This window comes from Oncorhynchus mykiss, chromosome 22 (assembly GCF_057628025.1).
Source record: "Oncorhynchus mykiss isolate SJ-2025 chromosome 22, ASM5762802v1, whole genome shotgun sequence".
Lineage (NCBI taxonomy): Eukaryota > Metazoa > Chordata > Actinopteri > Salmoniformes > Salmonidae > Oncorhynchus > Oncorhynchus mykiss.
The window spans coordinates 11,948,474-11,974,207 of record NC_143043.1 but is presented as its reverse complement, the minus strand read 5'-3'; the positions used below and the strand labels follow the sequence as shown (position 1 = coordinate 11,974,207).

At 42.1% G+C, this 25,734-nt stretch overlaps 2 protein-coding genes across 7 annotated transcripts; both read left to right on the top strand.

The window, feature by feature from the left end:
* The first annotated feature begins 8 nt into the window (after positions 1–8).
* On the top strand, positions 9–4,574 carry fundc1 (FUN14 domain containing 1). 6 transcript variants are annotated; one of them, XM_090215478.1, is made up of 6 exons: positions 9–164; positions 1,943–1,994; positions 2,505–2,664; positions 2,900–2,975; positions 3,243–3,371; positions 3,561–4,574. In XM_090215478.1, the coding sequence occupies exons 2-6, from the start codon at positions 1,976–1,978 to the stop codon at positions 3,636–3,638; spliced, it is 462 nt and encodes a 153-aa protein (XP_090071604.1). In that variant the 5' UTR covers positions 9–164; positions 1,943–1,975; the 3' UTR covers positions 3,639–4,574. The 6 variants fall into 6 exon arrangements, with proteins under 6 accessions (XP_090071604.1, XP_090071607.1, XP_090071605.1 ...); XM_090215481.1 differs by having other exon boundaries at positions 57–164; positions 2,482–2,533; XM_090215479.1 differs by lacking the exon at positions 9–164 and having other exon boundaries at positions 1,877–1,994; positions 2,505–2,571.
* A 281-nt stretch (positions 4,575–4,855) lies between these two features.
* On the top strand, positions 4,856–25,494 carry efhc2 (EF-hand domain containing 2). The gene is made up of 15 exons (XM_036958692.2): positions 4,856–5,002; positions 5,359–5,547; positions 5,692–5,842; positions 6,040–6,263; positions 6,540–6,791; positions 9,221–9,328; positions 9,608–9,746; positions 12,045–12,210; positions 13,176–13,318; positions 13,499–13,695; positions 13,781–13,914; positions 14,198–14,392; positions 23,374–23,466; positions 23,558–23,660; positions 24,575–25,494. Exons 1-15 carry the CDS (start codon positions 4,961–4,963, stop codon positions 24,710–24,712), a joined length of 2,274 nt encoding a protein of 757 aa, XP_036814587.2. The 5' UTR covers positions 4,856–4,960; the 3' UTR covers positions 24,713–25,494.
* Positions 25,495–25,734: the final 240 nt, after the last annotated feature.

The following is a 25,734-nucleotide window of genomic DNA, read 5'->3' as shown; positions in this document are numbered from 1 at the left end:
ACCTGATCAGACACACTTTTATAACAAACCATCAACTTCACGCATCTCCTCATCTTCTTTGGGTTGGTCTCCCGTGAAGTATTGATTTACTTAACTGTACTTTGAAGTATATTATTGGTTAAGGTACCTGAGTAAAGAATTACGAAGTACGAGACGGGGTACAGGTCAGCAAATTCAGTTGCCAAGGATCACGCTAAAGTGTTGCTATTTGATGGGATTTAGTTGTTATCAGCTTGTTATAACAGTGTGATAAGTGATTTACAAAATTATAGCACTATTCACTATTAGTATGGCTGTCATAGTTGTATCTCATTGTCTATTATCACTGTATGTATGGGTTCTGTTCCTATATTTATATCAAACAGATCCCTAATATATAGACTTACACTAAAATGTGTTATACTCACGTATAAACCTCTTATCTTAAAGTGTAATATACATTTTTATAAACATACCTATCCTATTCACTATGACTGCTTGATGCTAATAGGTTCACTTTAGTTTACCTTAACTGACAGCAAGCAATCTCTCATAATCAGCCCAAGACTGTCCTGTCCTCAACAACATTCCCCACTATCCGTTACCTAAAGTGTTTATGCATAGACAAGTATCTCTTGGCAAAATGCCATTGTAGGCAAGATATCTTCAGACATATGCCAATGGCCTAATGCTGGAATACTCATATGGGAGCTGACAAAACATGCCCATCACAACACAACAGGCCTTGGGGAGTTCGGGCTGTTTTCAATGTTCAACTCATATGGCATAAGGTGAAGGATTGGGTATTGGAGGAAGAGATGATCTTTGATCCGGTATATGGGGAGTCTTGATCCTGCTGGATGTTGTTCTTGTCTCCTCCAGAATATATGGCTTCGTCAATCAGACATGATAACTCAGAGCATAGGTCACTTTCCAGTTTGATTGGAATATCCACAACTCTGCTGCCACAGATTGGCTGGGATGTAAATCTGTCATCACTGTCATGGTGGCAGAGATAGATGGCCACCTGTCACTGTGTTGGAACAGGAAGCAGTGAATTATGAGGGACAAAGGAAGGGGTCAAATCAAACTCCTGGTTTCAATTAAGCATAGTGGTTATCAAACACATAGGCAGCAAGCCCAATATTCATAAGCCTACCAAATCTGCTTATTATTTTACCCAAGATTCAACTCTACATAATTTAGCATTGTAAAAATACTGTAGAAACACAAGAGAACTTTTGCACTTGGAGTCAGTCTGATAAAATGTGTCAGTTAAATTGTTTGACTGCCGAAGGGATGAAACACAGACTCTGGATTTTGGCTTTTAATGAAAAATGAAATAATAACCAGATCATGCAGTCATAGAATAGGCCTAGTTACATAAAGCTCACCCTTACAGAAAATCACACGATTTCAAGCGAAATTCCTCATGTGAAAATGTATTTTTGGATCACAACATGTGATGACGTTTTCACATGTGTAGTTTAATGTTATCACATTAACTTTACATTAAGTACCAAAGGCTATATTATTCATAAATGACTTAGATGATTGTAAATGTGAATTACAAAAAAATAAACATTAAAACATTCATCAGAGTAATTTAGGCTACAGACATCACTCAGCTATTATAGCTAGGGAACCGAATCTGCTCCTCAATCGCAGACTGAAGTAGCCTAGTCTGCAGTAGCTTTCACTCTGTGCATATGTATAATTTGTATACAAATGGGCACATTTTTGGTTAAAAGTTACAATTTTTTTTTAAAGTCAGTTTTGTTTTGTGAGGAAACCTAAATTCATGACAACTGCATTGAATGATAAACTGCATTGAGACTTTCCAATAAGGTTTTTTAAATAAGCATGATATTTTTATAATCAATGCATGAAATTGAAATGTTTGACTGTCTGACAAACTATGCAAACGACGTATCCCATGACCATCCTATCATGCCTGGGACAGCATTTGTCAACGTACAAGTCAGAGAACTCCAAAATGGCGGATCGTGAAGAGGGTAAGTGGCCGCACTCAAACCAAAAACGACCTTTATGTTTCGATGTTTGGACAAATGATTGCATCTTAAATGTACTTAATCGAGCATTAAATCATATCCAAACGTACTCGCAAAAAAAACTGTTTGACCTATTCTCTCGGTCTCTGATCGCACTCCGGCGGTGTGTTTCCATGTATCAACGTCATAGGTTCTATGAAGATGATTATGATTGGCTAGTGGCTACAATAACGCTTTGCTACTTTACATTTTAGAATTATATTTCCCCACATACGCGGATTGATTCTTATGTACAAATATGTCTAGAAATGTTAGATTCTATCCTCTTTTCCTCCTACATGATTTACATTAGGCGACTTTTTTGTAGACTCCCACTTACGAAAACGAAACAGAATTGTCAATGGCATATGGCCAAATTAACCACATTTCTGATAAGGATTACAAAAAAATACTTGTACAGCTGCTAATTATTCTCCCTTTGTACATCAAGCTCAACCTTGTTTGTCTCCCAAGACCCAGAGAATGAAGACGACACATGCGAGGTGATCTACCTGACAGAATATGCCAGACGTCAACAATGGTGGGGCCGCCTATTTGGTGGGAACAATTCGGGTCCTATGTCTGAGAAGTATTCGGTGGCCACACAAATAGCACTGGGGGGAGTGAGTGGCTGGTATGTCATGCAGGCCCGGCCAGGGTTTATTGATTATGCTAAGCATCCTCAGGACTGTTCTTTAATATCATGTGATTTCTCTCACACATGTTATTCAATGCTACTGTGCTTTCTGCATGGTATGGTCAAAATACAAAGGCTTCTTCTGTAGATTATGCTTTTTTCCATGTATAGTGCAGAGCACTTTATGGGGGATAGGGTGTCATTTGAGTTTTGCATTGTCTCTCACTGGCAGGTGTGCAGGATATCTTTTCCAGAAGGTGGGGAAGATCGCAGCCACCGCTGTAGGTGGAGGATTCCTGTTATTACAGGTAGGAACTCAACACAAGGTTTTGATTTATAGTGTAAAAGTCTAAATGAGTTCTGTCAGCTGGCCACCCACTGCAAAGAGGAGCTCGGACTTGGATGTATCAATGAATAACACATCTGAATGTTTCATAAACACATTTCATAGGACTGTCTGAATATCATTATTAGCCACAATACTTATTGTCATGGATTACAGTACATTATGTTTTTGTTCTGGGTCTTTGTCATCCTGAAAAATATAAACTTTCTATTCCTATTCTAATCTCCAGATAGCCAACCACAGTGGCTATGTGCAGGTGGACTGGAAGAGAGTGGAAAAGGATGTCAACAAAGCCAAGAGACACCTGAAGAAGAATGCTGACAGGGCTGTACCAGAGTTTAACTCACTTATTGACCAGGTAGCCCACTGTAGCTGGTAATCATAACATGTCTAACATTTAATAATGCAGCATTTTATTCATCCTACAAGGGGCAAAGCAATGTGAATTTAACTACACCTATCAACATAATATTGACTCTGCTTACTTGTACATACTACTAGTTCAATTGATGAAATGTGCATATTTATTTGTCTTTCTCTCTTGCAGTCAACAGAGTTTGTGAAGACAAACGTAATCATCACCAGTGGATTCTTTGGAGGCTTTTTGCTTGGTCTGGCATCCTAAGATATAAAAATAGAGACCTGCAGTTTATTAAGGCTTTGTTTTGAGAGGTCTTGTCTGTCGTGCCCTTCTTAAATGGTGGTGGGAAAAACAAGAACAGATGCACAATATATCAAAATGAGCCAAAGTGTAATTACACAAACCACAAAAGGGTAGTGCACTTGTAAATACTCTGTAATGTGTACCTACAGTTACACAATACCTACCCATGTATCTACCATGTAAATGCTAAATTCTTGGTTTTAGTGCCACTTGAAACTGTAACCAAGATTTTCTGCTTCTCCACCGAATAAACAAAACCATGTTTCTAGTCAGGCTTCAGCTCTGATTCAAGAAAATCGGGCATGACCTAAAAGGAGTCAGTGGGTCTTGTCTCATTCAATTGCTTTGAGCGGGTGCTGGAGATCAAAGTGTGTACTTACATGTATTTAAAACAGATAGGAAGACGCCACACATTGCAATCTAAGCTGTATTTATTGAGATCGACCTTGTGGTCCATCATACTCCCTTGCATCCCGTAGAAGTATACGTACAGTGTACTGTTGCATTGGTTACATGTACACACCTTATTGGGCTGTAATTCTGGACCTTATTGATTACATTTGGGCCCAGTTCTTTTCCAGTTCATTTGTTTATATTGTTATTTTTGTCAATAGTCCTACACCGCTAGTATACTCAAGTCATGCAGTGCATCATGTTGCTCAGGAAACTATGCATGACATGTCATTTTCATTGTATGCATTAATTCTTCAGTCACGTTATATTGAGTGATTTAGGATTACTATGACAATATATTATGTTGTCTTTACAAGCAGTGCAATATTTGCTTAGAGGTAGTGTAGCCTCTTCTCTTTCACAGAAAAGCTATTTACCTTTGTTATTGAATGACAGTGTTGTTGTACTTTGTGTATATATCCTTAATAAAAGACAATGCAGCAATCATGGTTTTCATTTTTAATTTCAGATGAAAGAATGTCTGTGTCCTTCCTACAGCTATGAATTTAGGGTGCAGTTAATTGCCTTTCCTACTATTTGAGTAAAATTACCTTAATCAGACAGATTTCATCTTTCAAGTTAGTCATCATTATTATGTCTAGCTTGTGTATTATACATAAAATGTTACAATGTAGCAAAATGTTTCTGCAATATTACAATTTTCTTAGAATGTTGCTAAAATGTTGCAACCCTGGATTCTGACACTGCACTGTTGCCGGGCAACGCAAGATAACAGCACGCTCCATGGCAACCTCAAACGGGAAGGACGAAAGAACTTCTCACGAGTTGGACGGAGGGAAAAGTATATTTATATCCCAATTAATGCCACTATGGCACTGCCGATGCTGCCTGGAAATTCTCTCAACAAAAACGTAAGTTTTGTGCAATGTTTCCTGTTAAATTAGTGGATACATTTGAGATGATTTGGATTATTGACCCCAGTTAGCCTATTTTGCGAATTGAGACGAATAGAACAACGCATAGCTATGCTAGCATGCTCCCTAGCAGCATCGTCCATAGATTGTGCAAGTTCATTGCATTAAAATGCATTCCTGTTTGCTGCAAGAACCTTAAGAAAACACATTGAATATGATGAATTCCTGCTTTTCTGACATTATCCTCTAAACTTAAAGGTTAAATAAAAATAAATAAAGCCACAAACCATAATATTTTCTCTGAATATGGCTCTAGTCTTTACTTGACTGACTTGTGACATCCTTTCATCCAGTTGGGGAAAGACAAATTCCACAAGTCCCAGCATTTTGACTATTCCAACGGGGTCCGCATGATGGTGGGCTCAGGGAAGCCAGGCATTGGAGGGGAGTTGCTGTTGGGCCAGAAGTCTCAACCAAACTATTCTGTCTTTCCCAATGGAGAGGGCAGTGACACTCCATCATGGGTGGCCTTTGACAAGCAGGTCTGTCATTGAATGTTTGTTGTGCTTTCCAAATAATCTTTGAAAGGTGCAGTAGATTACAGACACACAGACTAACAGACAGACAGATAGACAGACTGAGTTGGACAGACTGCTCCGTTCTCACCATCCCTCCCTCTCCCTCAGGTGCTGAGCTTCAATGCTTTCTTCCAGGAGGCTGTGCCTCAGAAGCGAGAGGAGAAATACCGCGTCAGGAAGTGTAAGATCTATTTCTACCTGGAAGACGACACCATCCAGGTGGTAGAGCCTGAATTAAAGAACAGCGGAATACCACAAGGTGAGGTATTTTAACTTAGGTCATGAGCAGGTAAATTGCTGATTGAGATCTACCTGAATTTCTACCCCCTATTCAAACAGAAACCAGTACCTGCAAAAAGACGGATGATTACAGGAAAAGCCCTCTATGTTAAAGAGGTTTAACTATGACAAGATCTAAAAATTTTAAAAAATGTAATCGTTTTTTCCTATTTTCAGGAACGCTGATTCGTCGGCACCGCATCCCACTGCCCCCTCCAGATGATGAGTGCTTCTACACGGTGCACGACTTCAACATCAACCAGCAGATGGTGCTGTACTCACGCACTTTCATGGTCACTGACTGTGACAACTTCACCAGAAACTTCCTCAGGAAGATGGGGGTACGGCTCAACCCCCCCACCTCCACTCCCCTGGACCCCTACAGCAACCTACGACAAGAGGTGGGATTAGAGAGGAGGGGGAATGAGGGAGGGTGAGAGGGAGGAAAAGAGGTATAACAGAGAAGGTGACATTATGGATTTAGTGGTACCATCTTCTGTGTTGAACATAGTGCTTTGCTATTGATCTAATGCCAAGGTGCCAGCCTTGGCATATTATCACAATTACATTACTTCTATACATACAGACACTATCTGTAGCTACCAAGCTGTATACTGTAGACTTTATGTATTGATAAAGTATACAGTATTATCAATAATCAGTCTGTGTATCCACAGATGGAGAAGAGTATGAAGCCGCTTCGTCCATACGAGAGGCTGGACACGCTCAAGCAGTTCCTGGACCACGACCGCAATGTGCTGCGGTTCTTCTGCCACTGGGACGACTCAGAGAACATGTTTGGGGACCCGCGCGAGCTTACCCTGCACTACTTCTTGGCCGATGACACCATAGAGATCAGGGAGGTCATCTACCCCAACTCAGGCCGGGATGCCACCCCCAAGTTTCTGCACCGTAGCAAGCTGCCCAAGGTTAGATGGGAAATGTGTGTACAAAGCAATGGTTCCCAAACGTTTTCACTCGGGTCGCCTTTTCCATAATTGGGGTGCATCCAGCATGAGGTGTTTTTTGTTGTTGCCATTTTAAAGCAAAGTTCCTGCTTTCTACACATTCTGTCATATCCTATGTGTGTTCATGTGATGTCTGAGTGACTCAGACATTACAACAAAATCAATGGGCTACAAAACCTAGCTAAAAAATGTTACTTGACATGGGCTAGTTGATCTGAACATTCCTGACAACTTACTGTATAAATGGCTCTCTAACGTCTGCAATGACAAGAGGAAAACTGCACTGCCGAATTTCGTCCTCCCCACAGTTTGGGAACCACTGCCTTATTGGAGCAGAAAGCTTACAGACACTTTCCACTACCACTCTGTCAGCAGAGTTGACTTTCAGTGTCAGGTTTCACACCCCTCATTTGCATAGGGAGTGGCGTGTCACATTTTCTGGCCTATCCAGACAAATGATTGATTTGCTCTGCCTCTGAGCAATGGAACTCAGCCTGGGAGACTGCATAGGAGAGGGGACAGTCTAGCGAATCCAGCAGCTGAGTTTTTATCTTGCTGTGATATTCTCAGACGGATTTAGAGCTCTCAACATGAAAAAAGGCTACATTATTTTGTAGAATTGAAACACGACCACTTTGTTTTGGTCACAGAGGTACGAAATCACATTGTGCGGAAAGATGAAGTTGTAACGAGTCTTCAAATATTTGAATGTTGTCTCTGTGTCGCTCAGAGGATGCTTGGCAGAAAATGCTCTGTTGTCAGTTATATGAAACGGGGCCAAATTTGTAGTCACTTAATATTCTAATATTTATTTTACAGTTATAATAAAGGTGAAATATTATATTAAGTTGTTTATAATTTGATTGTTACCTTTTTTAGAAAACGTGTCAGTAATTTCAAGCCTTATATTCATATGATTTTCTATATTTTTATAATATTTGTACTATGTACTTGTGTCCTCAAAAGTGATTCATTTTAAACTATTTATACCATAAAGGTTAGTTCCAAACCTTTCTAAAACTATGCAGCATTACAAGTTAGTGTTTATGGCCATCCCATTAAAAATAATTACTTTTGGGAATGTCTATTTAGGCGGAAATCTACATTTTGCCTTAACGTTCAAGAAATTAAAGGAAGGGCAGAAGATAGGAAATCTAAACTACCATTGTTTCGCTGCTTTGCAGCATTTGTATCAGGGGAGTGATATGTTTTGGTTGAAGTATAGTCACAAGAGGAAAGGTGGCTCTCTTCCTCTTCTGCTTGAATGGCTTTGGCCTCCCCCCTCACAGAGCTCTCGTCCACTCTGACCGGTCTGCAGTAACATCTAGCCTCCCTGAAGCATCTTTCCTCATCTCTTCTCTAGTCACTGTTCAGACACTAACTCATCGTTCCTTTCCAGTTGTTTTCCTTTTGTAAAATCCAGTGATTGTCAAGCTGTTTGCCTTTCTATAAATGTCATCCTGAAAGGTTGCATCTGAACCTCCTAGCCAGTTGGACATAACGATTCTCCCCAGATACAAATTAAATCTGTCCCTCAAGACAAATGATGATGATTTGGTCAGTCTATGTTCGTTCTCTTTCTCCCTGTTATGTTGCTTCCATGACCAAGAACCAGGAGGCAAGTACCAGCCAATCTGTGTGCTGTGGTTATGGTGATGGTTTGGTGTAGTGTGGTTTGGTTTGGTGTAGTGTGGTTTGGTGTAGTGTGGTGTGGTTTCGTGTAGTGTGGTGTGGTTGGTGTAGTGTTTGGTGTTGTGTGGTTTGGTGTAGTGCGTGTGTGGTTGATGTAGTGTTTGGTGTTGTGTGGTTTGGTGTAGTGTGGTGTGGTTGGTGTAGTGTGGTTTGGTGTAGTGTGGTGTGGTTGGTGTAGTGTTCGGTGTTGTGTGGTTTGGTGTAGTGCGTGTGTGGTTGATGTAGTATTTGGTGTTGTGTGGTTTGGTGTAGTGTGGTGTGGTTGGTGTAGTGTGGTTTGGTGTAGTGTGGTGTGGTGTAGTGTGGTGTGGTTTGGTGTTGTGTGGTTGGTGTAGTGTTCGGTGTATTGTGGTTTGGTGTAGTGTGGTGAGGTTGGTGTAGTGTTTGGTGTTGTGTGGTTTGGTGTAGTGTGGTGTGGTTGGTGTAGTGTGGTGAGGTTGGTGTAGTGTTTGGTGTTGTGTGGTTTGGTGTAGTGTGGTTGGTGTAGTGTGGTGTGGTTTGGTTTGGTGTAGTGTGGTGTGGTTTGGTGTAGTGTGGTGTGGTTGGTGTAGTGTTTGGAGTTGTGTGGTTTGCTGTAGTGCGTGTGTATGTGTGTTTTAGCTTGGCATGCGTGTTTCTATATCGTGTAAGTGTGTGTGTGCGTGTGTGTTTCTGACTCTTCTCCATTGGTGTGTTTTCTCCTCTGTTCTCTCCTGCAGCATTCTCCCAACCCCAAGCGTCAGCCCGGAGATATCACAGACCGTACGGTGCTCAACGTCTTTGGTCCAATGGGCCAGGGAGGACGCTACATCCTGGACAGCCTCAAAGTAGGTGCTGTTGCGGAGTCTTTTTAGAGACAAAAAATGGACAAATTTGTCCATATTGAATGCTATACGGAAAATAAGCCAAGGGTTTATGTGACTGTAAGGGATGTTGTAGAAACAGCCGTTTGTTTCCAAAAGTTTTATCTCTGTTTCTTTGAGTGTACAGGATCAGTTTGATCCAGCAAATTTAACTGCAAGATGGGAGCTTACTCTCAGCTAATCTCTCTCTCTCTCTCTCTCTCTCTCTCTCTCTCTCTCTCTCTCTCTCTCTCTCTCTCTCAGACAGGTGCGGTCCATGAGCAGTTCTATAAGGACAGTGACCTGACTCTGGGGGGCATGGTCAACGTGTGGGGACGCAGGGTGGTCATCTGTGACTGTGACAACTTCACCAAAGAGTTCTACCGCTCCAAATACGGCATTGGTGAGACACGCACACACACACACACACACACACAGACACACACACACACACACACACACACACACACACACACACACACACACACACACACACACACACACACACACACACACACACACACACACACACACACACACACACACACGATGCCATATCCCACACCCAAGTCCATCACCTGCGGTTCTGGTGTATAACCACAGGGTGTCAGTATAACTATAATAAACTGTTAGTTTCACTACCTTGACCATTCAAACTCAAGTACCCCTGTTTTACAATGTCAATGTTATTTTGCTGTTTTCAGTGCCACTGTCAAGTATTTCCCATAATCTGAAAATGTTGTACATTTACCCTTAAATGCTCTCCATATCCCTAATTCAGATTGTGTCATTCAGATTTAGTGAAGGCTCAATTTGTGACCTGTTGGAGATTAAAATAACATCATTATAATCATTTTATTATTATTATTATTATTATTAATTACAATTCTCTCCATTGTATCAAAACCATGTGAGCCCTACAATAATCCCTGACAATCAATCAAATTGTGTTTATATACTGTATGAAACGCAACATTTACAACATTTGTCTCAAAGTGCTTTACAGTAACCAGGCCTGGATCAACAATGGTGGACTTGGGTGATAGAGTGGCGTTTGCAGCACTGACATTATAGTTAACAAAGATTTGGAATTATAGATTTCAGATGTATAACATTTTCCAGGTGCTCAAAGTGAGGATAACAGCCCCAGGCCTAACTGTCTCCCTGGCCCTGACCAACACTAGATACCAGTGATCGCCCCACCGCCGCCAGCCATTTGGCCTCCCTGAGCGAGAAGCTTTCAAATGAAGCCGATATCAGCATGATTCATGCACTTGTGTTTTCGGCAACATATCTGACGCTTTGCGCCATCAAAATGGTGTCCGCTATCTGTAGATGGGAGGGTTTTGGGGGGGGGTTCAACCAGTCTGCAGTAACCAAACTCTTGTCTGTGGGCGTTAGACTGCCAGTCCACCCCACCCTACCCTGCCCCCCACCCCCTTCATGTGTTTTTAGGCTAGGTTAGGTTAGGCTGGCTATGGGGGGGTTCTCTGTATTAGTCACAGCCGATCAATGATGGAGAGGCCTGTTGGGGACCTCAGGGGGTCAAAGGTTATATAGGTTACTGTTACCCCTGTTGCCTTCTCTTTCCATCTCTACTCTTTCTCCTTCTTGCTCTTCTCTTCCTTCAACTGTTGTTGTCTCTCTCTATTGATCTATTTATCTGCCCCCCCCCGTCTCTCCTTGTCTATATATAGATTTTTACACTACCGGTCAAAAGTTTTAGAACACCTACTCATTCAAAGATTTTTCTTTATTTTTACTATTTTCTACATATGTGTTATTTCATAGTTTTGATGTTTTCACTATCATTCTACAATCTAGAAAATAGTACATATAAAGAAAAACCCTTGAATGAGTAGGTGTGTCCAAACATTTGACTGGTACTGTATATACATACACTACCGTTCAAAAGTTTGGGGTCACTTAGAAATGTTCTTGTTTTTGAAAGAAAAGCCCATTTTTTGTCCGTTAGAATAACATCAAATTGATCAGAAATACAGTGTACAGTGTACATTAATGTTGTAAATGACTATTGTAGCTGGAAATGGCAGATTTTTTTATGGAATATCTACATAGGCATACAGAGGCCCATTATCAGCAACCATCACTCCTGTGTTCCAATGGCACGTTGTGTTATCCAATCCAAGTTTATCATTTGAAAAGGCTAATTGAGCGTTAGAAAACCCTTTTGCAATTTTGTTAGCACAGCTTTAAAACTGTTGTGCTGATTTAAAGAAGCAATAAAACTGGCCTTCTTTAGACTAGTTGAGTATCTGGAGCATCAGCATTTGTTTGTTCGATTACAGGCTCAAAATGATCAGAAACAAATAACTTTCTTCTGAAACCCATCAGTCTATTCTTGTTCTGAGAAATTAAGGCTATTCCATGCGAGAAATTGCAATGAAACTGAAAATCTCGTACAATGCTGTGTACTTCTCCCTTCACAGAACAGCGCAAACTGTCTCTAACCAGAATAGAAAGAGGAGTGGGAGGCCCCGGTGCACAACTGAGCAAGAGGACAAGTACATTAGAGTGTCTAGTTTGAGAAACAGACAAGTCCTCAACTGGCAGCTTCATTAAATAGTACCTGCAAAACACCAGTCTCAACGTCAACAGTGAAGAGGCGACTCCGGGATGCTGGCCTTGTATATATAGTGTATATATATCTCTTTATCCATTTCTTTGTCCTCTCTCTCAGAGGACTTCAGCCCAGTACAGTACAAGGCACCTCTGGCCCCTAAGCCCCCCAGGCCTGTACCTCCCTACAATGGCTTTGGCTCTGAAGAGGACTCTCTGTGCTCCTGCCAGGGCCTGCTGCCCAAACCCCCACAGAAAGACTTCCGCAAGCTCATGGAGAAAGACAGGTGAGAGTCAAGAAAGCACCACTCAGGAGATACTACTTAGGATAGGTCACTACAGTTCAAGTCAAAGTGCCGTAAGACATTGTCGTTTGTAACTTACCTCTCATAAGTTTTACTCTTTAAAAAAAAAACTTGATTCACTCCCCTCTGTATTTTATTTGGACAATGATGCTAAAATGTATAAATTAGGCTCTATACTCCAGCATTTTGGATTTGATATCAAATGTTTTATGAGGTGACAGTACATATCTGTTTTACCATTTAGAAAGGAATGCACTTTATGTGTCTAGTCCCCCCATTTGAAGAAGTCAGTATTTTGACAAATTCACTAATAGTGTATTAATATTGTCCAAAGTTTAGTATTTGCTCCCATATTCCTAGCACACAATGATTACATCAAACTTGTGACTACAAACCTTTTGCAAATAAGAATAAAGGATGCTCTTGAACACCTCTACATTAATGTGGAATCTGCCATGATGATGGACAATTGTGAATAACGATGAGTGAGAAAGATCATACCACACCAAAAAATGCTAACCTCCCCTGTTATTGGTAATGGTGAGAGGTAAGCTTTTTCCCCCTAACTTTCTCACTCATTATAGAGTCAAATTGATAGATTACAAAACCAAATTTACACATTTTAGCTTCACTTCACTGCCTCACAGCCTAAATTTGAGAATTACATTGTAGACACTTGACAGTAATATGTATGCTTCTTAGATGCTGTATCTACTGTAAGTGTCTAGATATATGTTAACTCCTCCCGCTGTGTGTGTGTGTGTGTGTGTGTGTGTGTGTGTGTGTGTGTGTGTGTGTGTGTGTGTGTGTGTGTGTGTGTGTGTGTATGTGTGTGTGTGTGTGTGTGTGTGTGTGTCTGTGTGTGTGTGTGTGTGTGTGTGTGAGAGAGAGAGTGCCTGCCTGCTTGTCTGCATGCGTGCATGTGTGTGTGTGTTTCCCCCTACCAGACAGGGCCTTGAGAGCAATGTGCTGAGGTTTATGGGGAAGATGGTGACTGAAAATCCCATCGACAGAGATAGACTCTTCATAATCTCCTTCTACCTCAGTGACGACACCATCTGTGTGTACGAACCGCCTCAGAGGAACACCGGTAGGGACCGTTTGGCTAGCTAGGACCAGGCTATTAGTCGACACTTCTAGAATACCCATAAGAGACAAGTAGACATACTAATGGGGATTCCGCAGTACTTTGACAGGTTGAGATGACTTCTTCCACATATTCCACACATAAACATCCCCCTCTTTGCCCCACCCCCCCACCCCGCTCCAGGTGTGTTGGCGGGTAAGTTCCTTGAGCGTGGCAGAGTGAAGAAGCCTGGTCAGGAGCTGTTTAAGAGTGAGATGTCCCAGTATTTCAGTGCCCAGGACCTGTATGTAGGAGCCAGGATCAGCCTCAACAACCAGGGCTTCCAGCTGATCGACGCTGATGAGTACGCCTTCAACTACATGGAGCAACACGCTGAGGAGGTGGGATGCACTTTCTCCTCTTCTTTTCTTGTTTCTTCTCTTTTTCTCTCTCCTCTCCTCATCTCGTCCTCTCCTCTCTATCCAGTTCCCCAGGGCTAACATGGGCTCCATTATCAGTAAGATCCGCTCCATCCCTGAGGACAAACAGAATGAGATTAAACAGTTCCTCGCCCTCAGTGACCCTGGAAACACTGGACTGATCCCCTATGAACCCTTCAGGTAGTACACTCCTCTTTCTTCCTCTTCTCTCTCTAGACAGCCGTTTACAGTATGGTCCCAATTGATTGATTTGGGTGTTTTCTGATTCAGAAAAACAAAGCCAGATCCAAATGAGATTGAGGCCAGGAACTAGAGCCCCAGTACCAAGATTTAGTAGTCATCAAACTATAGTGTTCATAAGCAGTTTATAAGCAGATCCTTGAAGCAAATGTGTGTGTGTGTGTGTGTGTGTGTGTGTGTGTGTGTGTGTGTGTGTGTGTGTGTGTGTGTGTGTGTTTGCCAGGGGCCTTCTGGTGGGTCTGGAGTGTGGTCTGTCGGAGCACGAGGTGATGATGCTCGGTCGTTGTTTCTGTGAGCGCCAGCAGCCCGAGGCAGAGGTGGGTCTCATGCTGGCTGTGGCTCAGGACCACCTACGCAAGAAACACTTTGAGAGCTTCTCCGACATGACCAGAGCCTTCACACACGAGGACCGACACAGGTAGGGAGTCATACACACACTCAGGCACAGACATACAGGGACGTGGACACGCAGGTACACACACATGTACACGATTGGGGAGTAACGGATCACATGTTTACAGATACATGTTTACACATAATTTAGAAAAACTAGATGATTACTTCTAGGATTACTTTTAAAATCAGAAAGGATGTTTGCGTGAGTGTTTTCTGACACCTTTCTGTTTTCTCAAGTGCATTCGAATCAGCATAGAAAAAATTGCAATTTTAAGTTGGTTCTGCCTGAGCAAGTCTGACCACAAATCAGAGACCACTATGATGAACCACCAGGAGCAGGAATAGGCTTTTGTAGGCTACAGTCAAAGCTATGCCTTCCAATGGTGCGACTGCTGTTGGCATCCAAAGATTATCCAACTTGAATAAACGCTTGGAGGTAAGGATGACATCAGTGTTGTAGTCTACGGCGATACGGATATCACTTATTATTGATATCTAGAAAGCGCATTGATGTGAATCACCATGCTGCTCTCTCATTTAGCTATTTGCGCCTTACGGATTGTGGTTGTTGTGGGTGGCTGTTCACAAATCTAAACGTGTATTTGAACCCAATAATGGTTGAATTGAAGACGTTTAAACTGCCTATTAATCATCGTTTTTGTGACCAGTGGACAGCCAGCGAAAAATGTGTTCTTGCTGCAGTGCGGTTCCCAGCCATATGAAATAAAAGTTTAAGAGAGTTCCTCCCTTCTAAACTCGCTCGTGTTGTGCTCCATACTGTCAAAAACTACTTTAATTTAAGAAGACCACAATTAGGGCTTTTATTGCTCAATCTAATTAGTGCTGATTCAGAAATAATTATTCCATAGGCCTACCACCAAGATCTGCACATGCTCAAACTCGCACACTTTTGATAGACTTCAACAGATGCAAATTACACTACCTGACCAAAAGTATGTGAACACCTGCTCGTCGAACATCTCATTCCAAAATCCATTAATATGGAGTTGGTCCCCCTTTGCTTCTATATCAACCTTCAGTCTTCTGGGAAGGCTTTCCACTAGATGTTGGAACATTGCTGCGGGGGCTTCCATTCAGCCACGAGCATTTGTGAGGTCGGCACTGATGTTGGGTGATTAGGCCTGGCTCGCAGACAGCATTCCAATTCATCCCAAAGGTGTTTGATGGGGTTGAGGTCAGTGCTCTGTGCAGGCCAGTCAAGTTCTTCCACAGCAATCTCGACAAACCATTTTTGTATGGACCTCGTTTTGTGCACGGGGGCATTAAATGTGAAGCGCTCCAAAAACACTTTTACTCATGTGAAATGTCACTGTGATTATTATTATTATTTGACCCTGCTGGTCATCTATGAACGTTTGAACATCTTGGCCATGTACTGTTATAATCTCCACCCGGCACAGCCAGAAGAGGACTGGCCACCCCTCATAGCCTGGTTCCTCTCTAGGTTTCTTCCTAGGTTCTGGCCTTTCTAGGGAGTTTTTCCAAGCCACCGTGCTTCTACACCTGCATTGCTTGCTGTTTGGGGTTTTAGGCTGGGTTTCTGTACAGCACTTTGTGACATCAGCTGATGTAAAAAAGCCTTTATGAATACATTTGATTGATGGAAGTGTTCCAAAAACACGTTTTCACATTATTTCACATGTAATAAATATCATGATAAGATTTCCAAAAACAAGTTTTCAAATGTGAAATGTTACATGTCAATTGTTCCCCAAAAACATTTTCACATGTTCCAAAAAAACACGTTTTCACATGATATCACGTGAAATTTCACATTCAACGTGTGAAATCATGTAACATGAAATTACACTGTTAGCAATTGCTGTTCGTTTTGTGGGAAATATTTGTCATTGTGTTGTACATTTACACAGTAATACGATACTGTATTAGTGTTTTGCTATAAACAGTGCCTTCAGGAAAGTATTCAGACTCCTTGACTTTTTCCACATTTTGTTAGGTTACAGCCTTATTAAAAAATGGATTACAAATATATATATCCTCATCAATCTACACACATCACCCCAAATGTCAAAGCAAAAATATGTTTTTGGACATTTTTGCTAATTTATTCTAAATAAACAACTGAAGTATCACAAGGTATTCAGACCTTTTACTCAGTACTTTGTTGAAGCACCTTTGGCAGCGATTACAGCCTTTGAGTCTTCTTGGGTATGATGCTACAAGTTTGGCACAACTGTATTTGGGGAGTTTCTTCCATTTTTCTCTGTAGATCCTCTCAAGCTCTATCAGGTTAGATGGGGAGCATTGCTGCACAGCTATTTTCAGGTCTTTCCAGAGATGTTCAAGTCCTGGCTCTGGCTGGGCCACTCAAGGACATTCGGAGACTTGTTTCCCGAAGCCATTCCTGCGTTGTCTTGGCTGTGTGCTTAGGGTCGTTGTCCTCTTGGAAAGTGACCCTTCGCTCTATCTGAGGTCCTGAGCGCTCAGGAGCAGGTTTTCATCAAGGATCTCTCTGTACTTTGCTCCGTTCATCTTTCTCTCTGAGAGTCTTTAGGTGCCTTTTGGCAAACTCCAAGCAGGCTGTCATGTGCTTTTTACTGAGGAGTGGCTTCCATCTGGCCACTCTACCATAAAGGCCTGATTGGTGGAGTGCTGCAGAGATGATTGTCCTTCAGGAAGGTTCTCCCATCTCCACAGAAGAACTCTAGAGCTCTGTCAGAGTGGCCATCAGGTTCTTGGTCACCTCCCTGACCAAGGCCCTTCTCCCCCGATTGCTCAGTTTGGTGAGGCGGCCAGCTCTAGGAAGTCTTGGTGGTTCCGAACTTCCACTGTGTTCTTGGGACAACCTTCAATGCTGCAGACATTTTTTGGTACCCTTCCCCAGATCTGTACTTCGACACAATCCTGTCTCGGAGCTCTATGGACAATTCCTTTGACCTCATGGCTTGGTTTTTGCTCTGACATGCACTGTCAACTGTGGGGCCTTATATAGACAGGTGTGTGCCTTTCCAAATCATGTCCAATCAATTGAATATGAAAAAGAAAAGGAGAGCCACACACTCTAGGAGCTCAGATGCAATAATTGAATAACCTAATAACCAATGTTTCGACAGACAAGCTGTCTACATCAGGGTACACTCAATTGAATTTACCACAGGTGGACTCCAATCAAGTTGTAGAAACATCTCAAGGATGATCAATGGAAACAGGATGCACCCGAGATCAATTTCTAGTTTCATAAAAAAGGTCTGAATAGTTATGTAAATAAGGTATTTGTGTTTTTATGTTTAATACATTTGCAAAACATCTAAAACCCTGTTTTCGCTTTGTCATTATGGGATATTGTGTGTAGATTGATGAGGATATTTTCTTTTAAATCAATTTTAGAATAACAAATAACGTAACAAAATTTGGAAAATGGGTCTGAATACTTTCCGAAGGCACTGTAAATACTGTCAATCGCAATGCACTTGGAGGTACGCTACTTTTTGGCCTGTCCTGCAATTCAACTTGGCATGCCTCACTTGCAATTACATTTAAACTTATAGGATACTTTAGATGGACTTATTATTTTATAGTAAGTTACCGGCTACTGGGTTACGGTGAAATTAGTGGAAACAACTTTTTTTTTCTCCCCAATTTCGTGGTATCCAATTGTTAGTCGTTATTGTCTTGTCTCATTGCTACAACTCCCGTACGGGCTTGGGATAGACGAAGGTCGAAAGCCATGCGTCCTCCGAAACACAACCCAACCAAGCGTCCAAGAGTCGCTAGTGCGCGATGAAACAAGGATATCGCTACCGGCCAAACCCTCCCTAACCCGGGCAACGCTATGCCAATTGTGCGTCGCCCCATTGACCTCCGGCCTGGGGGAAACAACTTTTAAGGTAATTTCTAACTCTATTTTGTCAGTAAAATAACAACAACAAACTGTATTCAGAAATTCCAATTATGTTCAATGCTGTAAAATCAGGAATTTGTTTTCCTTATTGAATTGACTGGAACTTAAACGGAATTGACCTCAACATTGGTTAGCACACTTGGTACGCAGCCAACTCACAACTTCTTAGATGACAGCAACCTGAATTCCCTTCTTTGTCACCAGGTCTGTGACAATGACAGCGATCGACCACAGATTTATTGGAAAGAATACATTCCTCCACTTTGCTAAAAGTTTCCCGGGATCAAGTCAATAATTGTGTGATTATCCAACAACACCAAAGAAAGAAGTAGCAGTGTTCAGGGACACTTGACATAATAAATAAAAAAATACTAGGCAAGTCAGGTAAGAACAAATTCTTATTTACAATGACGGCCTACCCCAGATTACGCTACGCCAGTTGTGCGCCATGGGACTCCCAATCACGGCCGGATGTGAGTCAGACTGGATTTGAACCAGGGACCGTAGTGATGCCTATTGCACTGATATGCAGTGCCTTAGACCGCTGCGCCACTCGGGAGCAAAAGGCCTAGATTTAAGCATAAAAAGGCAATAGCCGACACCTACATAGCTGGTCCTTTGGCAGTGTCGGAGCTATAACTACGTTACGGTACCCTGTTCCCTGGTGTACAAAAAGGTCAAGAGTACAGAGGTACAAATAGGAACTCACATGGTATTGGTCGGTACCTTTTAGAGTACATGTGCAGATAATCTAGTATAATGGTACATTTTTCTACCCAATATTTTACATTTTAATGCTGCGTTCATAACCATGTGGGAGGTGGTCATTTACCAGTTGTGAAGTCGTAAATACCAGTTGGATGCATTCATGTGCTTTCAACTTGTTGAGAAACACTGATTGGCTAATGGCCTACAAGCTGCGTAAACCATAAACTAAAAGTACAGGTATCATGCTTGTAAACAAATTATAGTGTTCAAAAACCATATTAATAAATCACTTTTTATTAATAATGTTTTGTTGTTGCATTTAACTGGCAAAAATACTGTTATAAAGGTAATTTCCTTAGTAGGTCATGTCAGAGGTCAGCATGTGAGAGAACGGGGAGCTCAGGATGACAGGCGAGTTTCCCACCAGCAATTACCAGTTCGAGGGCTGTTCAAGTGTATTTTTCCTAGTCATATGTGGTAACAAATGCAGCATTAAGCTAGGGAACTTAGAAATGTCTGACTCGCCAACTGGTTGTAGTTGCGGCATTCAACCGTGCGGCATTCAACCAATTAACGAATTGATCATTTCAGTGTTCCAACTAGCATGTGAACGAGGCTATACTGCACTTTGAAACGTTGGTGGGGCAATGTGCTTGTGGGGGCTCATTAGCATATTTAAGGGCATGGTCTAAAATATGATGTATTTGTGCCAACCGTCAGTCCGAATGATGTACCAGTTTAAGTGGTTTTATCATTGTGTTTAAGGTTGAGTACCTTTTATGACATTTTGTTAGAGCTTGTGCCAATCAAGAGCTGAGCTGTGAGTACTTGAATGGCAGCTGGTTCACAGGAAGTTAATGTTTAATTTTGACCTCAATGTCAAGTTGTTGTAAGTGGGTAATTGTAAAAAGCACAGTAACTTACTGTAACTAATCATCACACTGACCTGGTGGTATGGTAAGTGTGCAAGTAATACAATAATATGGAGACTAGCTATTAAATATTGGGTGGCTCTTCTGTAGTGTGTGCACTTATTTCAGCCTTTAACAAGGCTACATAATTAACAGCTTTGCTTATAAACAGACTTCAACAGAACATATTAACAGAATACAACACAGCAGATTAACTGGGATGACATTCCCTTCCATGGGAGACCAAAAAGAGCTGGCTGAAAGCCACACCTCCAATAAGCTACACATGCACTCTTTTGATAGGCTTCCGCTGCTACAGTATGCTGCCAATCAGAAAGTAATGCCCATGTTGTCAACAGAAGAGTCCGTGAATGCACAGTAGATCACTGCACAGTGGCAGCAAGTGTCCTGTGAGTTACTGTAAATGACTGTAAATATTACAATAACTTACTTAATAGTAATTTCCAGGTAAGAAATGAGAAATTCACATCAACAAGTTCCCTGGTCGCAGTTGTAAATGAAAACTTGTTATCAACTGGCCTACCTGGTTAAATTAAGGTGAAAATAAATCAATAATAATAATTAACATACTGGAAAATTCACAATAAACTTTTTGCAGTGCAGCTCATTACTGACACGTTCTCTTACAAAGTTTGAAACATTGCTGTTCTCCCAACCATGAGGTTGCAAGTTCAAATCCCCAAAGAATTAATGTGTATTTCACGATGTTGTGTCGTTGAGCACTGCTACTTTTACATTGGTGGAGATAATTGGACAATTATTTACTTGATTCTGGACAACTTTAAGCAAAGTGCAGAAACGCATTCTTGCCAATAAGTCTGTGGCCCATATCTCTTTCATGCTCACAGATCTGGTGGTGTAGCTGCACTGTAGCAGGACATTTCAGGTTATTAGCAACCGAGAGGGTATGAGTTTCAATCCCATTTATGGCTAAGTCCCAATTGTGGTCACAGTACCAGATTTTACAGTAATTGAAATAAGAATACAGCAGAATACTGTCCTTTAGAAATAACACCAAGTTTTTATATATATTTACTTCATTTCTTCTGCAACTTTAGGCAAAATGCAGAAGTGTATTCTTGGCAATAAATATATACCATATTTCCATAATGTCCACATTATGCAAACAGCATCATATTAATTGAGCTGTAAAATGCTGCTGTAAAAATACAGCATCGTATTCATGGTATCACATGTTTCACATGAAACCATTTATTTCACATGAGGTTGTGTTTTAACGTGCTCACATGTTGTCACGTGTAGTTTTACGTTATCACATGTTGCTTTACATGTTGACACATGTTGTCACATGTTATCACATTAACTTCACATTAAATCACGTGATCAACATGAGATCACACAAGAAGAACGCTAACCTCCCCTGTTATTGTAATGGTGAGAGGTTAGCATGTTTTGGGGGTGTGATATTTGTGCATCTGTGACTTTCATTCAGGACTATCTGTAATCAGGGTAGCATCCACATTAACTATAAGTGTTTAGAAGCATATTTTTAGTTACAAAAAAAGTGACTCCAAGTGACTCCAAAATGACACAATACATTATTTACCATTCATTTCTATTGGGCGCAAAATAATCAGAAAAACAGCCAAAACAAACAGCAAATGCATCCAACAAGTTGTAGAGTCACAAGCTTGATGTCATCATTGTGTGATAGGAATATGGGACCAAATAATAAAGTTTAAAAGTGAATGTACAAAAAGTTTACCTGATATAGATGACAATTCCCTCAAATGAAAGCTGACAGTCTGCACTTTAACCTCATAGTCATTGTATCACTTCCAATCCAAAGTGCTGGAATAGAAAAAATGTGTCACTGTCTCCATACTTTTGGAGCTCACTGTACATGTATGGGTGTGCACACACACACTTTCACACACACACTTTTCACACACACACACACACACACACACACACATACACACACACACACACACACACAGTTCTTCCACACTGATCTCGACAAACCATTTCTGTATGGACCTTGCTTTGTTCACGGGGGCATTGTCATTCTGAAACAAGAAAGGGCCTTCCGCAAACTGTTGTCACAAATTTGGAAGCACAGAATCGTCTAGAATGTCATTGTATGCTGTACCATTAAGATTTCCCTTCACTGGAACTAAGGGACGTATCCCGAACCATGAAAAACAGTCCCAGACCATTATTCCTCTTCCACCAAACTTTAAAGTTGGCATTATGCAATTGGGTTGGTAGCGTTTTCCTGGCATCGGCAAAACCCAGATTCGTCCGTTGGTCTGCCAGATGGTGCGTGATTCATCACTCCAGAGAACTCGTTTCCACTGCTCCAGAGTCCAATGACAGTGAGTTTTACACCACTTCAGCGGACGCTTGGCATTGCGCTTTGTGATCTTAGGCTTGTGTGCTGCTGTCGGCCATGGAAACCCATTTAATGAAGCTCCCGAGGCTCCAAAGGCAGTTTGGAACTCGGTAATGAGTGTTACAACCGAGGGACAAAATGATTTTTACGCACTTCATCACTCGCCGGTCCCATTCTGTGAACTTGTGTGGCCTACCACTTCGCAGCTGAGCCATTGTTTCTCCTAGACATTTCCACCTTACAATAACAACACTTCCAGTTGACTGGGTCAGCTCTAGCAGGGCTGAAATATGATGAACTGACTTTTTGGAAATGTGACATCCTATGACAGTGCCACGTTGAAAGTCACTGAGTGCTTCAGTAAGGCCATTCTACTGCCAATGTTTGTCAATGGAGATTGCATGGCTGTGTGCTCGATTTTATACACTTGTCAGCAATCGATGTGGCTGAAATAGCCAAATCCACTAATTTGAAGGGTTGTCCACAAACTTTTGTATATATAGTGTATATACCCCATACCCACACACACAGAGCCACACAGGCAGGTACCGTCACGGCCCGCCATCAATCAGTTGGCCAGCGGCCCCAGATCCTTAGCTGCTTGAGTAGCAGCAATTAGTTCCAGCAGTGTGTGAGTGGAGCATTGGAACCAGATGATCCCCACAGACCTGCATATTATGTAGCAGTCACACACACACACACACACACACACACACACACACACACACACACACACACACACACACACACACACACACACACATGCACAGTAGAAATGTGGCATAAAGGAAATTGATAGCTAGCCACGCCACAGGGTCAATCAGCATAGCTTGTTTATGTGGCCATGTAGTTACCCTGGGTTAGTTTCAGATTTGTCTAAAATGTCCTCCCTATCCAATGCCCCTGTAATGAAGACGGTATGTCATAATGTCAAGGACTGGCTCCAGACTACTCAAAAGCACAGGGAAAACAACTGTGGCCTCTTACACACACACACACACACACACGCACATGCATACACGTGCACACACACACACACACACACTCAAGCCTTTCATCAATGATGATTTCTCATCTGTGCTTGCCTAATATCTGTGCTCGTCCGGTCTGGTCTGTGTATCCAGGACTGGTCATCTCTCCACCAAGGAGGCCAGGACCATCTGTAAGGCCTTCCAGCTGCCACTGGCTGAGGACCTGTTGAGGGCCCTCCTCAAGAAGTAAGAAATTAGATCTGAAAGAAAGAGGAGTAGCACTGGGAGTGGAAGTGTGCTTATACAACAGTTCATCAGAGTCCTGTGGTGTGTCCAGGTTTGATGCAGGCTCTGAGGAGATGGACTACCATGCCTTTCTGGCAGGGATCAACTGGAGAGAGAACCCTGCTCCCCCTGTCCTGCCTGACGACGCCCTGAAGGTGAGAGACTCAGTGGGTCATTTAGCATGAGAGAGATTTAGCGTTTGGCACAGAGCCAGCTAAAAAAGATCCATCTGCACTTGTTATTGTTTATTTCACATTTCACTTGCTTTGGCAATGTAAACATATTTTTCCCATGCCTATAATGCCTCTTGAATTGAGAGAGAGAGAGAGCACTGTTTGTGAATCAGTCTCTTCGCGTGTGTGTGCATGCCCGTGAGCTTGCATGTGCGTGTGTGTGTGAGAGCCTGTGCGTCTGTATTGTCTCTGTCATTCTCTCTTCGTTCTCTAGCAGTGTACTTTCACTGGTTCCCAGCTCCTCTCTTCCTCATGCAGTCTAAAGCCCAAACTAGTCAGGGATCCTCTGGTGGGGTAAACTGCGTTTCTAAACCTGCTCCACAGACCCACGTGAGAGGAGTGACAATGACTGCCGTGACTTTGCCTCTTCACCTCCTCACATTTTTTCTCACTCTGATGACATCAGAAGAGTTGCCTATTTCTGCTTGAGGACTTGCTTTGTGTTGATTGGCCCATCATCCAGGCTCTGTTATTTTCCTGATTGTCTTCTGCTGATGCCTGGGATTTACCTGTATCCGCCTGGGACTCTTGTCTCTGTGGAGCTAACACACTGTTTGAACAATAATGCACATGCTTTTTTTACCACTAACATTGCACTATTTTAATGCCAATGCTGTAATGTTTTGTGAATGTATTTGGCGTGCATAAGCCTTGTCTACCTCCACATTCAGGGACGTTACTAGTGTGCCAGTGATTTCATTTTGTACATCTAACCTTTATTTAACCAAGCAAGTCAACTGTCATCCCCAATGAGGGCCTAGTCCAGTGTCTTGTCTTGTCTTCAGCCCTTTGTCTTGCTGTTGTTGAATTGAATCAACTTTATTGATTGTCCACAGTTTAACGTGGACTGGAGCAGGGAAGCCAGAGACCCAGAGGTGAAGAGCATCAACTACTCTGTCCTTCTGGAAGACGTGTTCGGTAGTGTCAACACCAACTCTAACCAACCCAACACTCTAACCAACCCAACACTCTAACCAACCCGACACTCTAACCAACCCGACACTCTAACAAACCCGACACTAACCAACCCAACACTCTAACCAACCCGACACTCTAACCAACCCAGCACTCTAACCAACACTCTAACCAACCCGACACTCTAACCAACCCAACACTCTAACCAACACTCTAACCAACCCAACACTCTAACCAACCCGACACTCTAACCAACCCAACACTCTACCCAACACTCTAACCAACCCGACAGACACTCTAACCAACCCGACAGACACTCTAACCAACCCGACACTCTAACCAACCCGACACTCTAACCAACCCGATACTCTAACCAACCCGACACTAACCAACCCGACACTCTAACCAACCCGACACTCTAACCAACCCGACACTCTAACCAACCCGACACTCTAACCAACCCTACACTCTAACCAACACTCTAACCAACCCAACACTCTAACCAACCCGACACTCTAACCAACCCAACACTCTAACCAACCCGACACTCTAACCAACCCTACACTCTAACCAACACTCTAACCAACCCAACACTCTAACCAACCCGACACGCTAACCAACACTCTAACCAACACTCTAACCAACCCAACACTCTAACAAACCCGACACTCTAACCAATCCAACACTCTAACCAACCCAACACTCTAACCAACCCAGCACAAGTACAGAGAGATAGCAAGGAGTACCAGCAGATCATCATCCTATGAACTCAATCACCTCGCTGCTCTCTGTGTATATTTTCACTTTCAATTAAAGAACATGGATTACATTTGCAACCAAACATCGGCCCTTTTAACATGTGTGGGAAACGGTGTGTACACTTGAATTGTGTTATGTGTAAAACAAAGACCCTTAAAAACAGTATACTGTGTGTGTGGGTGTGTGTGTGTGCGCGCGTGCGTGCGTGCACGTTTTACTATACTTGTGAGTACCAGAAGTCCTCATAAGAATAGTAAACCAACAAAAATTCTGAGAAGTGAGGACATTTTGCCAGAACTCTTGTAAAAATGCTATGTTAGGT

Excerpts from the sequence above, each read along its gene's own strand:
- fundc1 (XM_021578881.3), top strand. The coding sequence starts at position 1,898 with ATGCAAACGACGTATCCCATGACCATCCTATCATGCCTGGGACAGCAT. Across the intron at positions 2,665-2,899 it reads CTGGGGGGAGTGAGTGGCTG|GTGTGCAGGATATCTTTTCC; the intron begins GTATGTCATGCA and ends TCTCACTGGCAG. Across the intron at positions 3,372-3,560 it reads TTAACTCACTTATTGACCAG|TCAACAGAGTTTGTGAAGAC; the intron begins GTAGCCCACTGT and ends TCTCTCTTGCAG.
- efhc2 (XM_036958692.2), top strand. The coding sequence starts at position 4,961 with ATGGCACTGCCGATGCTGCCTGGAAATTCTCTCAACAAAAAC. Across the intron at positions 9,747-12,044 it reads CCGCTCCAAATACGGCATTG|AGGACTTCAGCCCAGTACAG; the intron begins GTGAGACACGCA and ends CCTCTCTCTCAG. Across the intron at positions 12,211-13,175 it reads AAGCTCATGGAGAAAGACAG|ACAGGGCCTTGAGAGCAATG; the intron begins GTGAGAGTCAAG and ends TCCCCCTACCAG.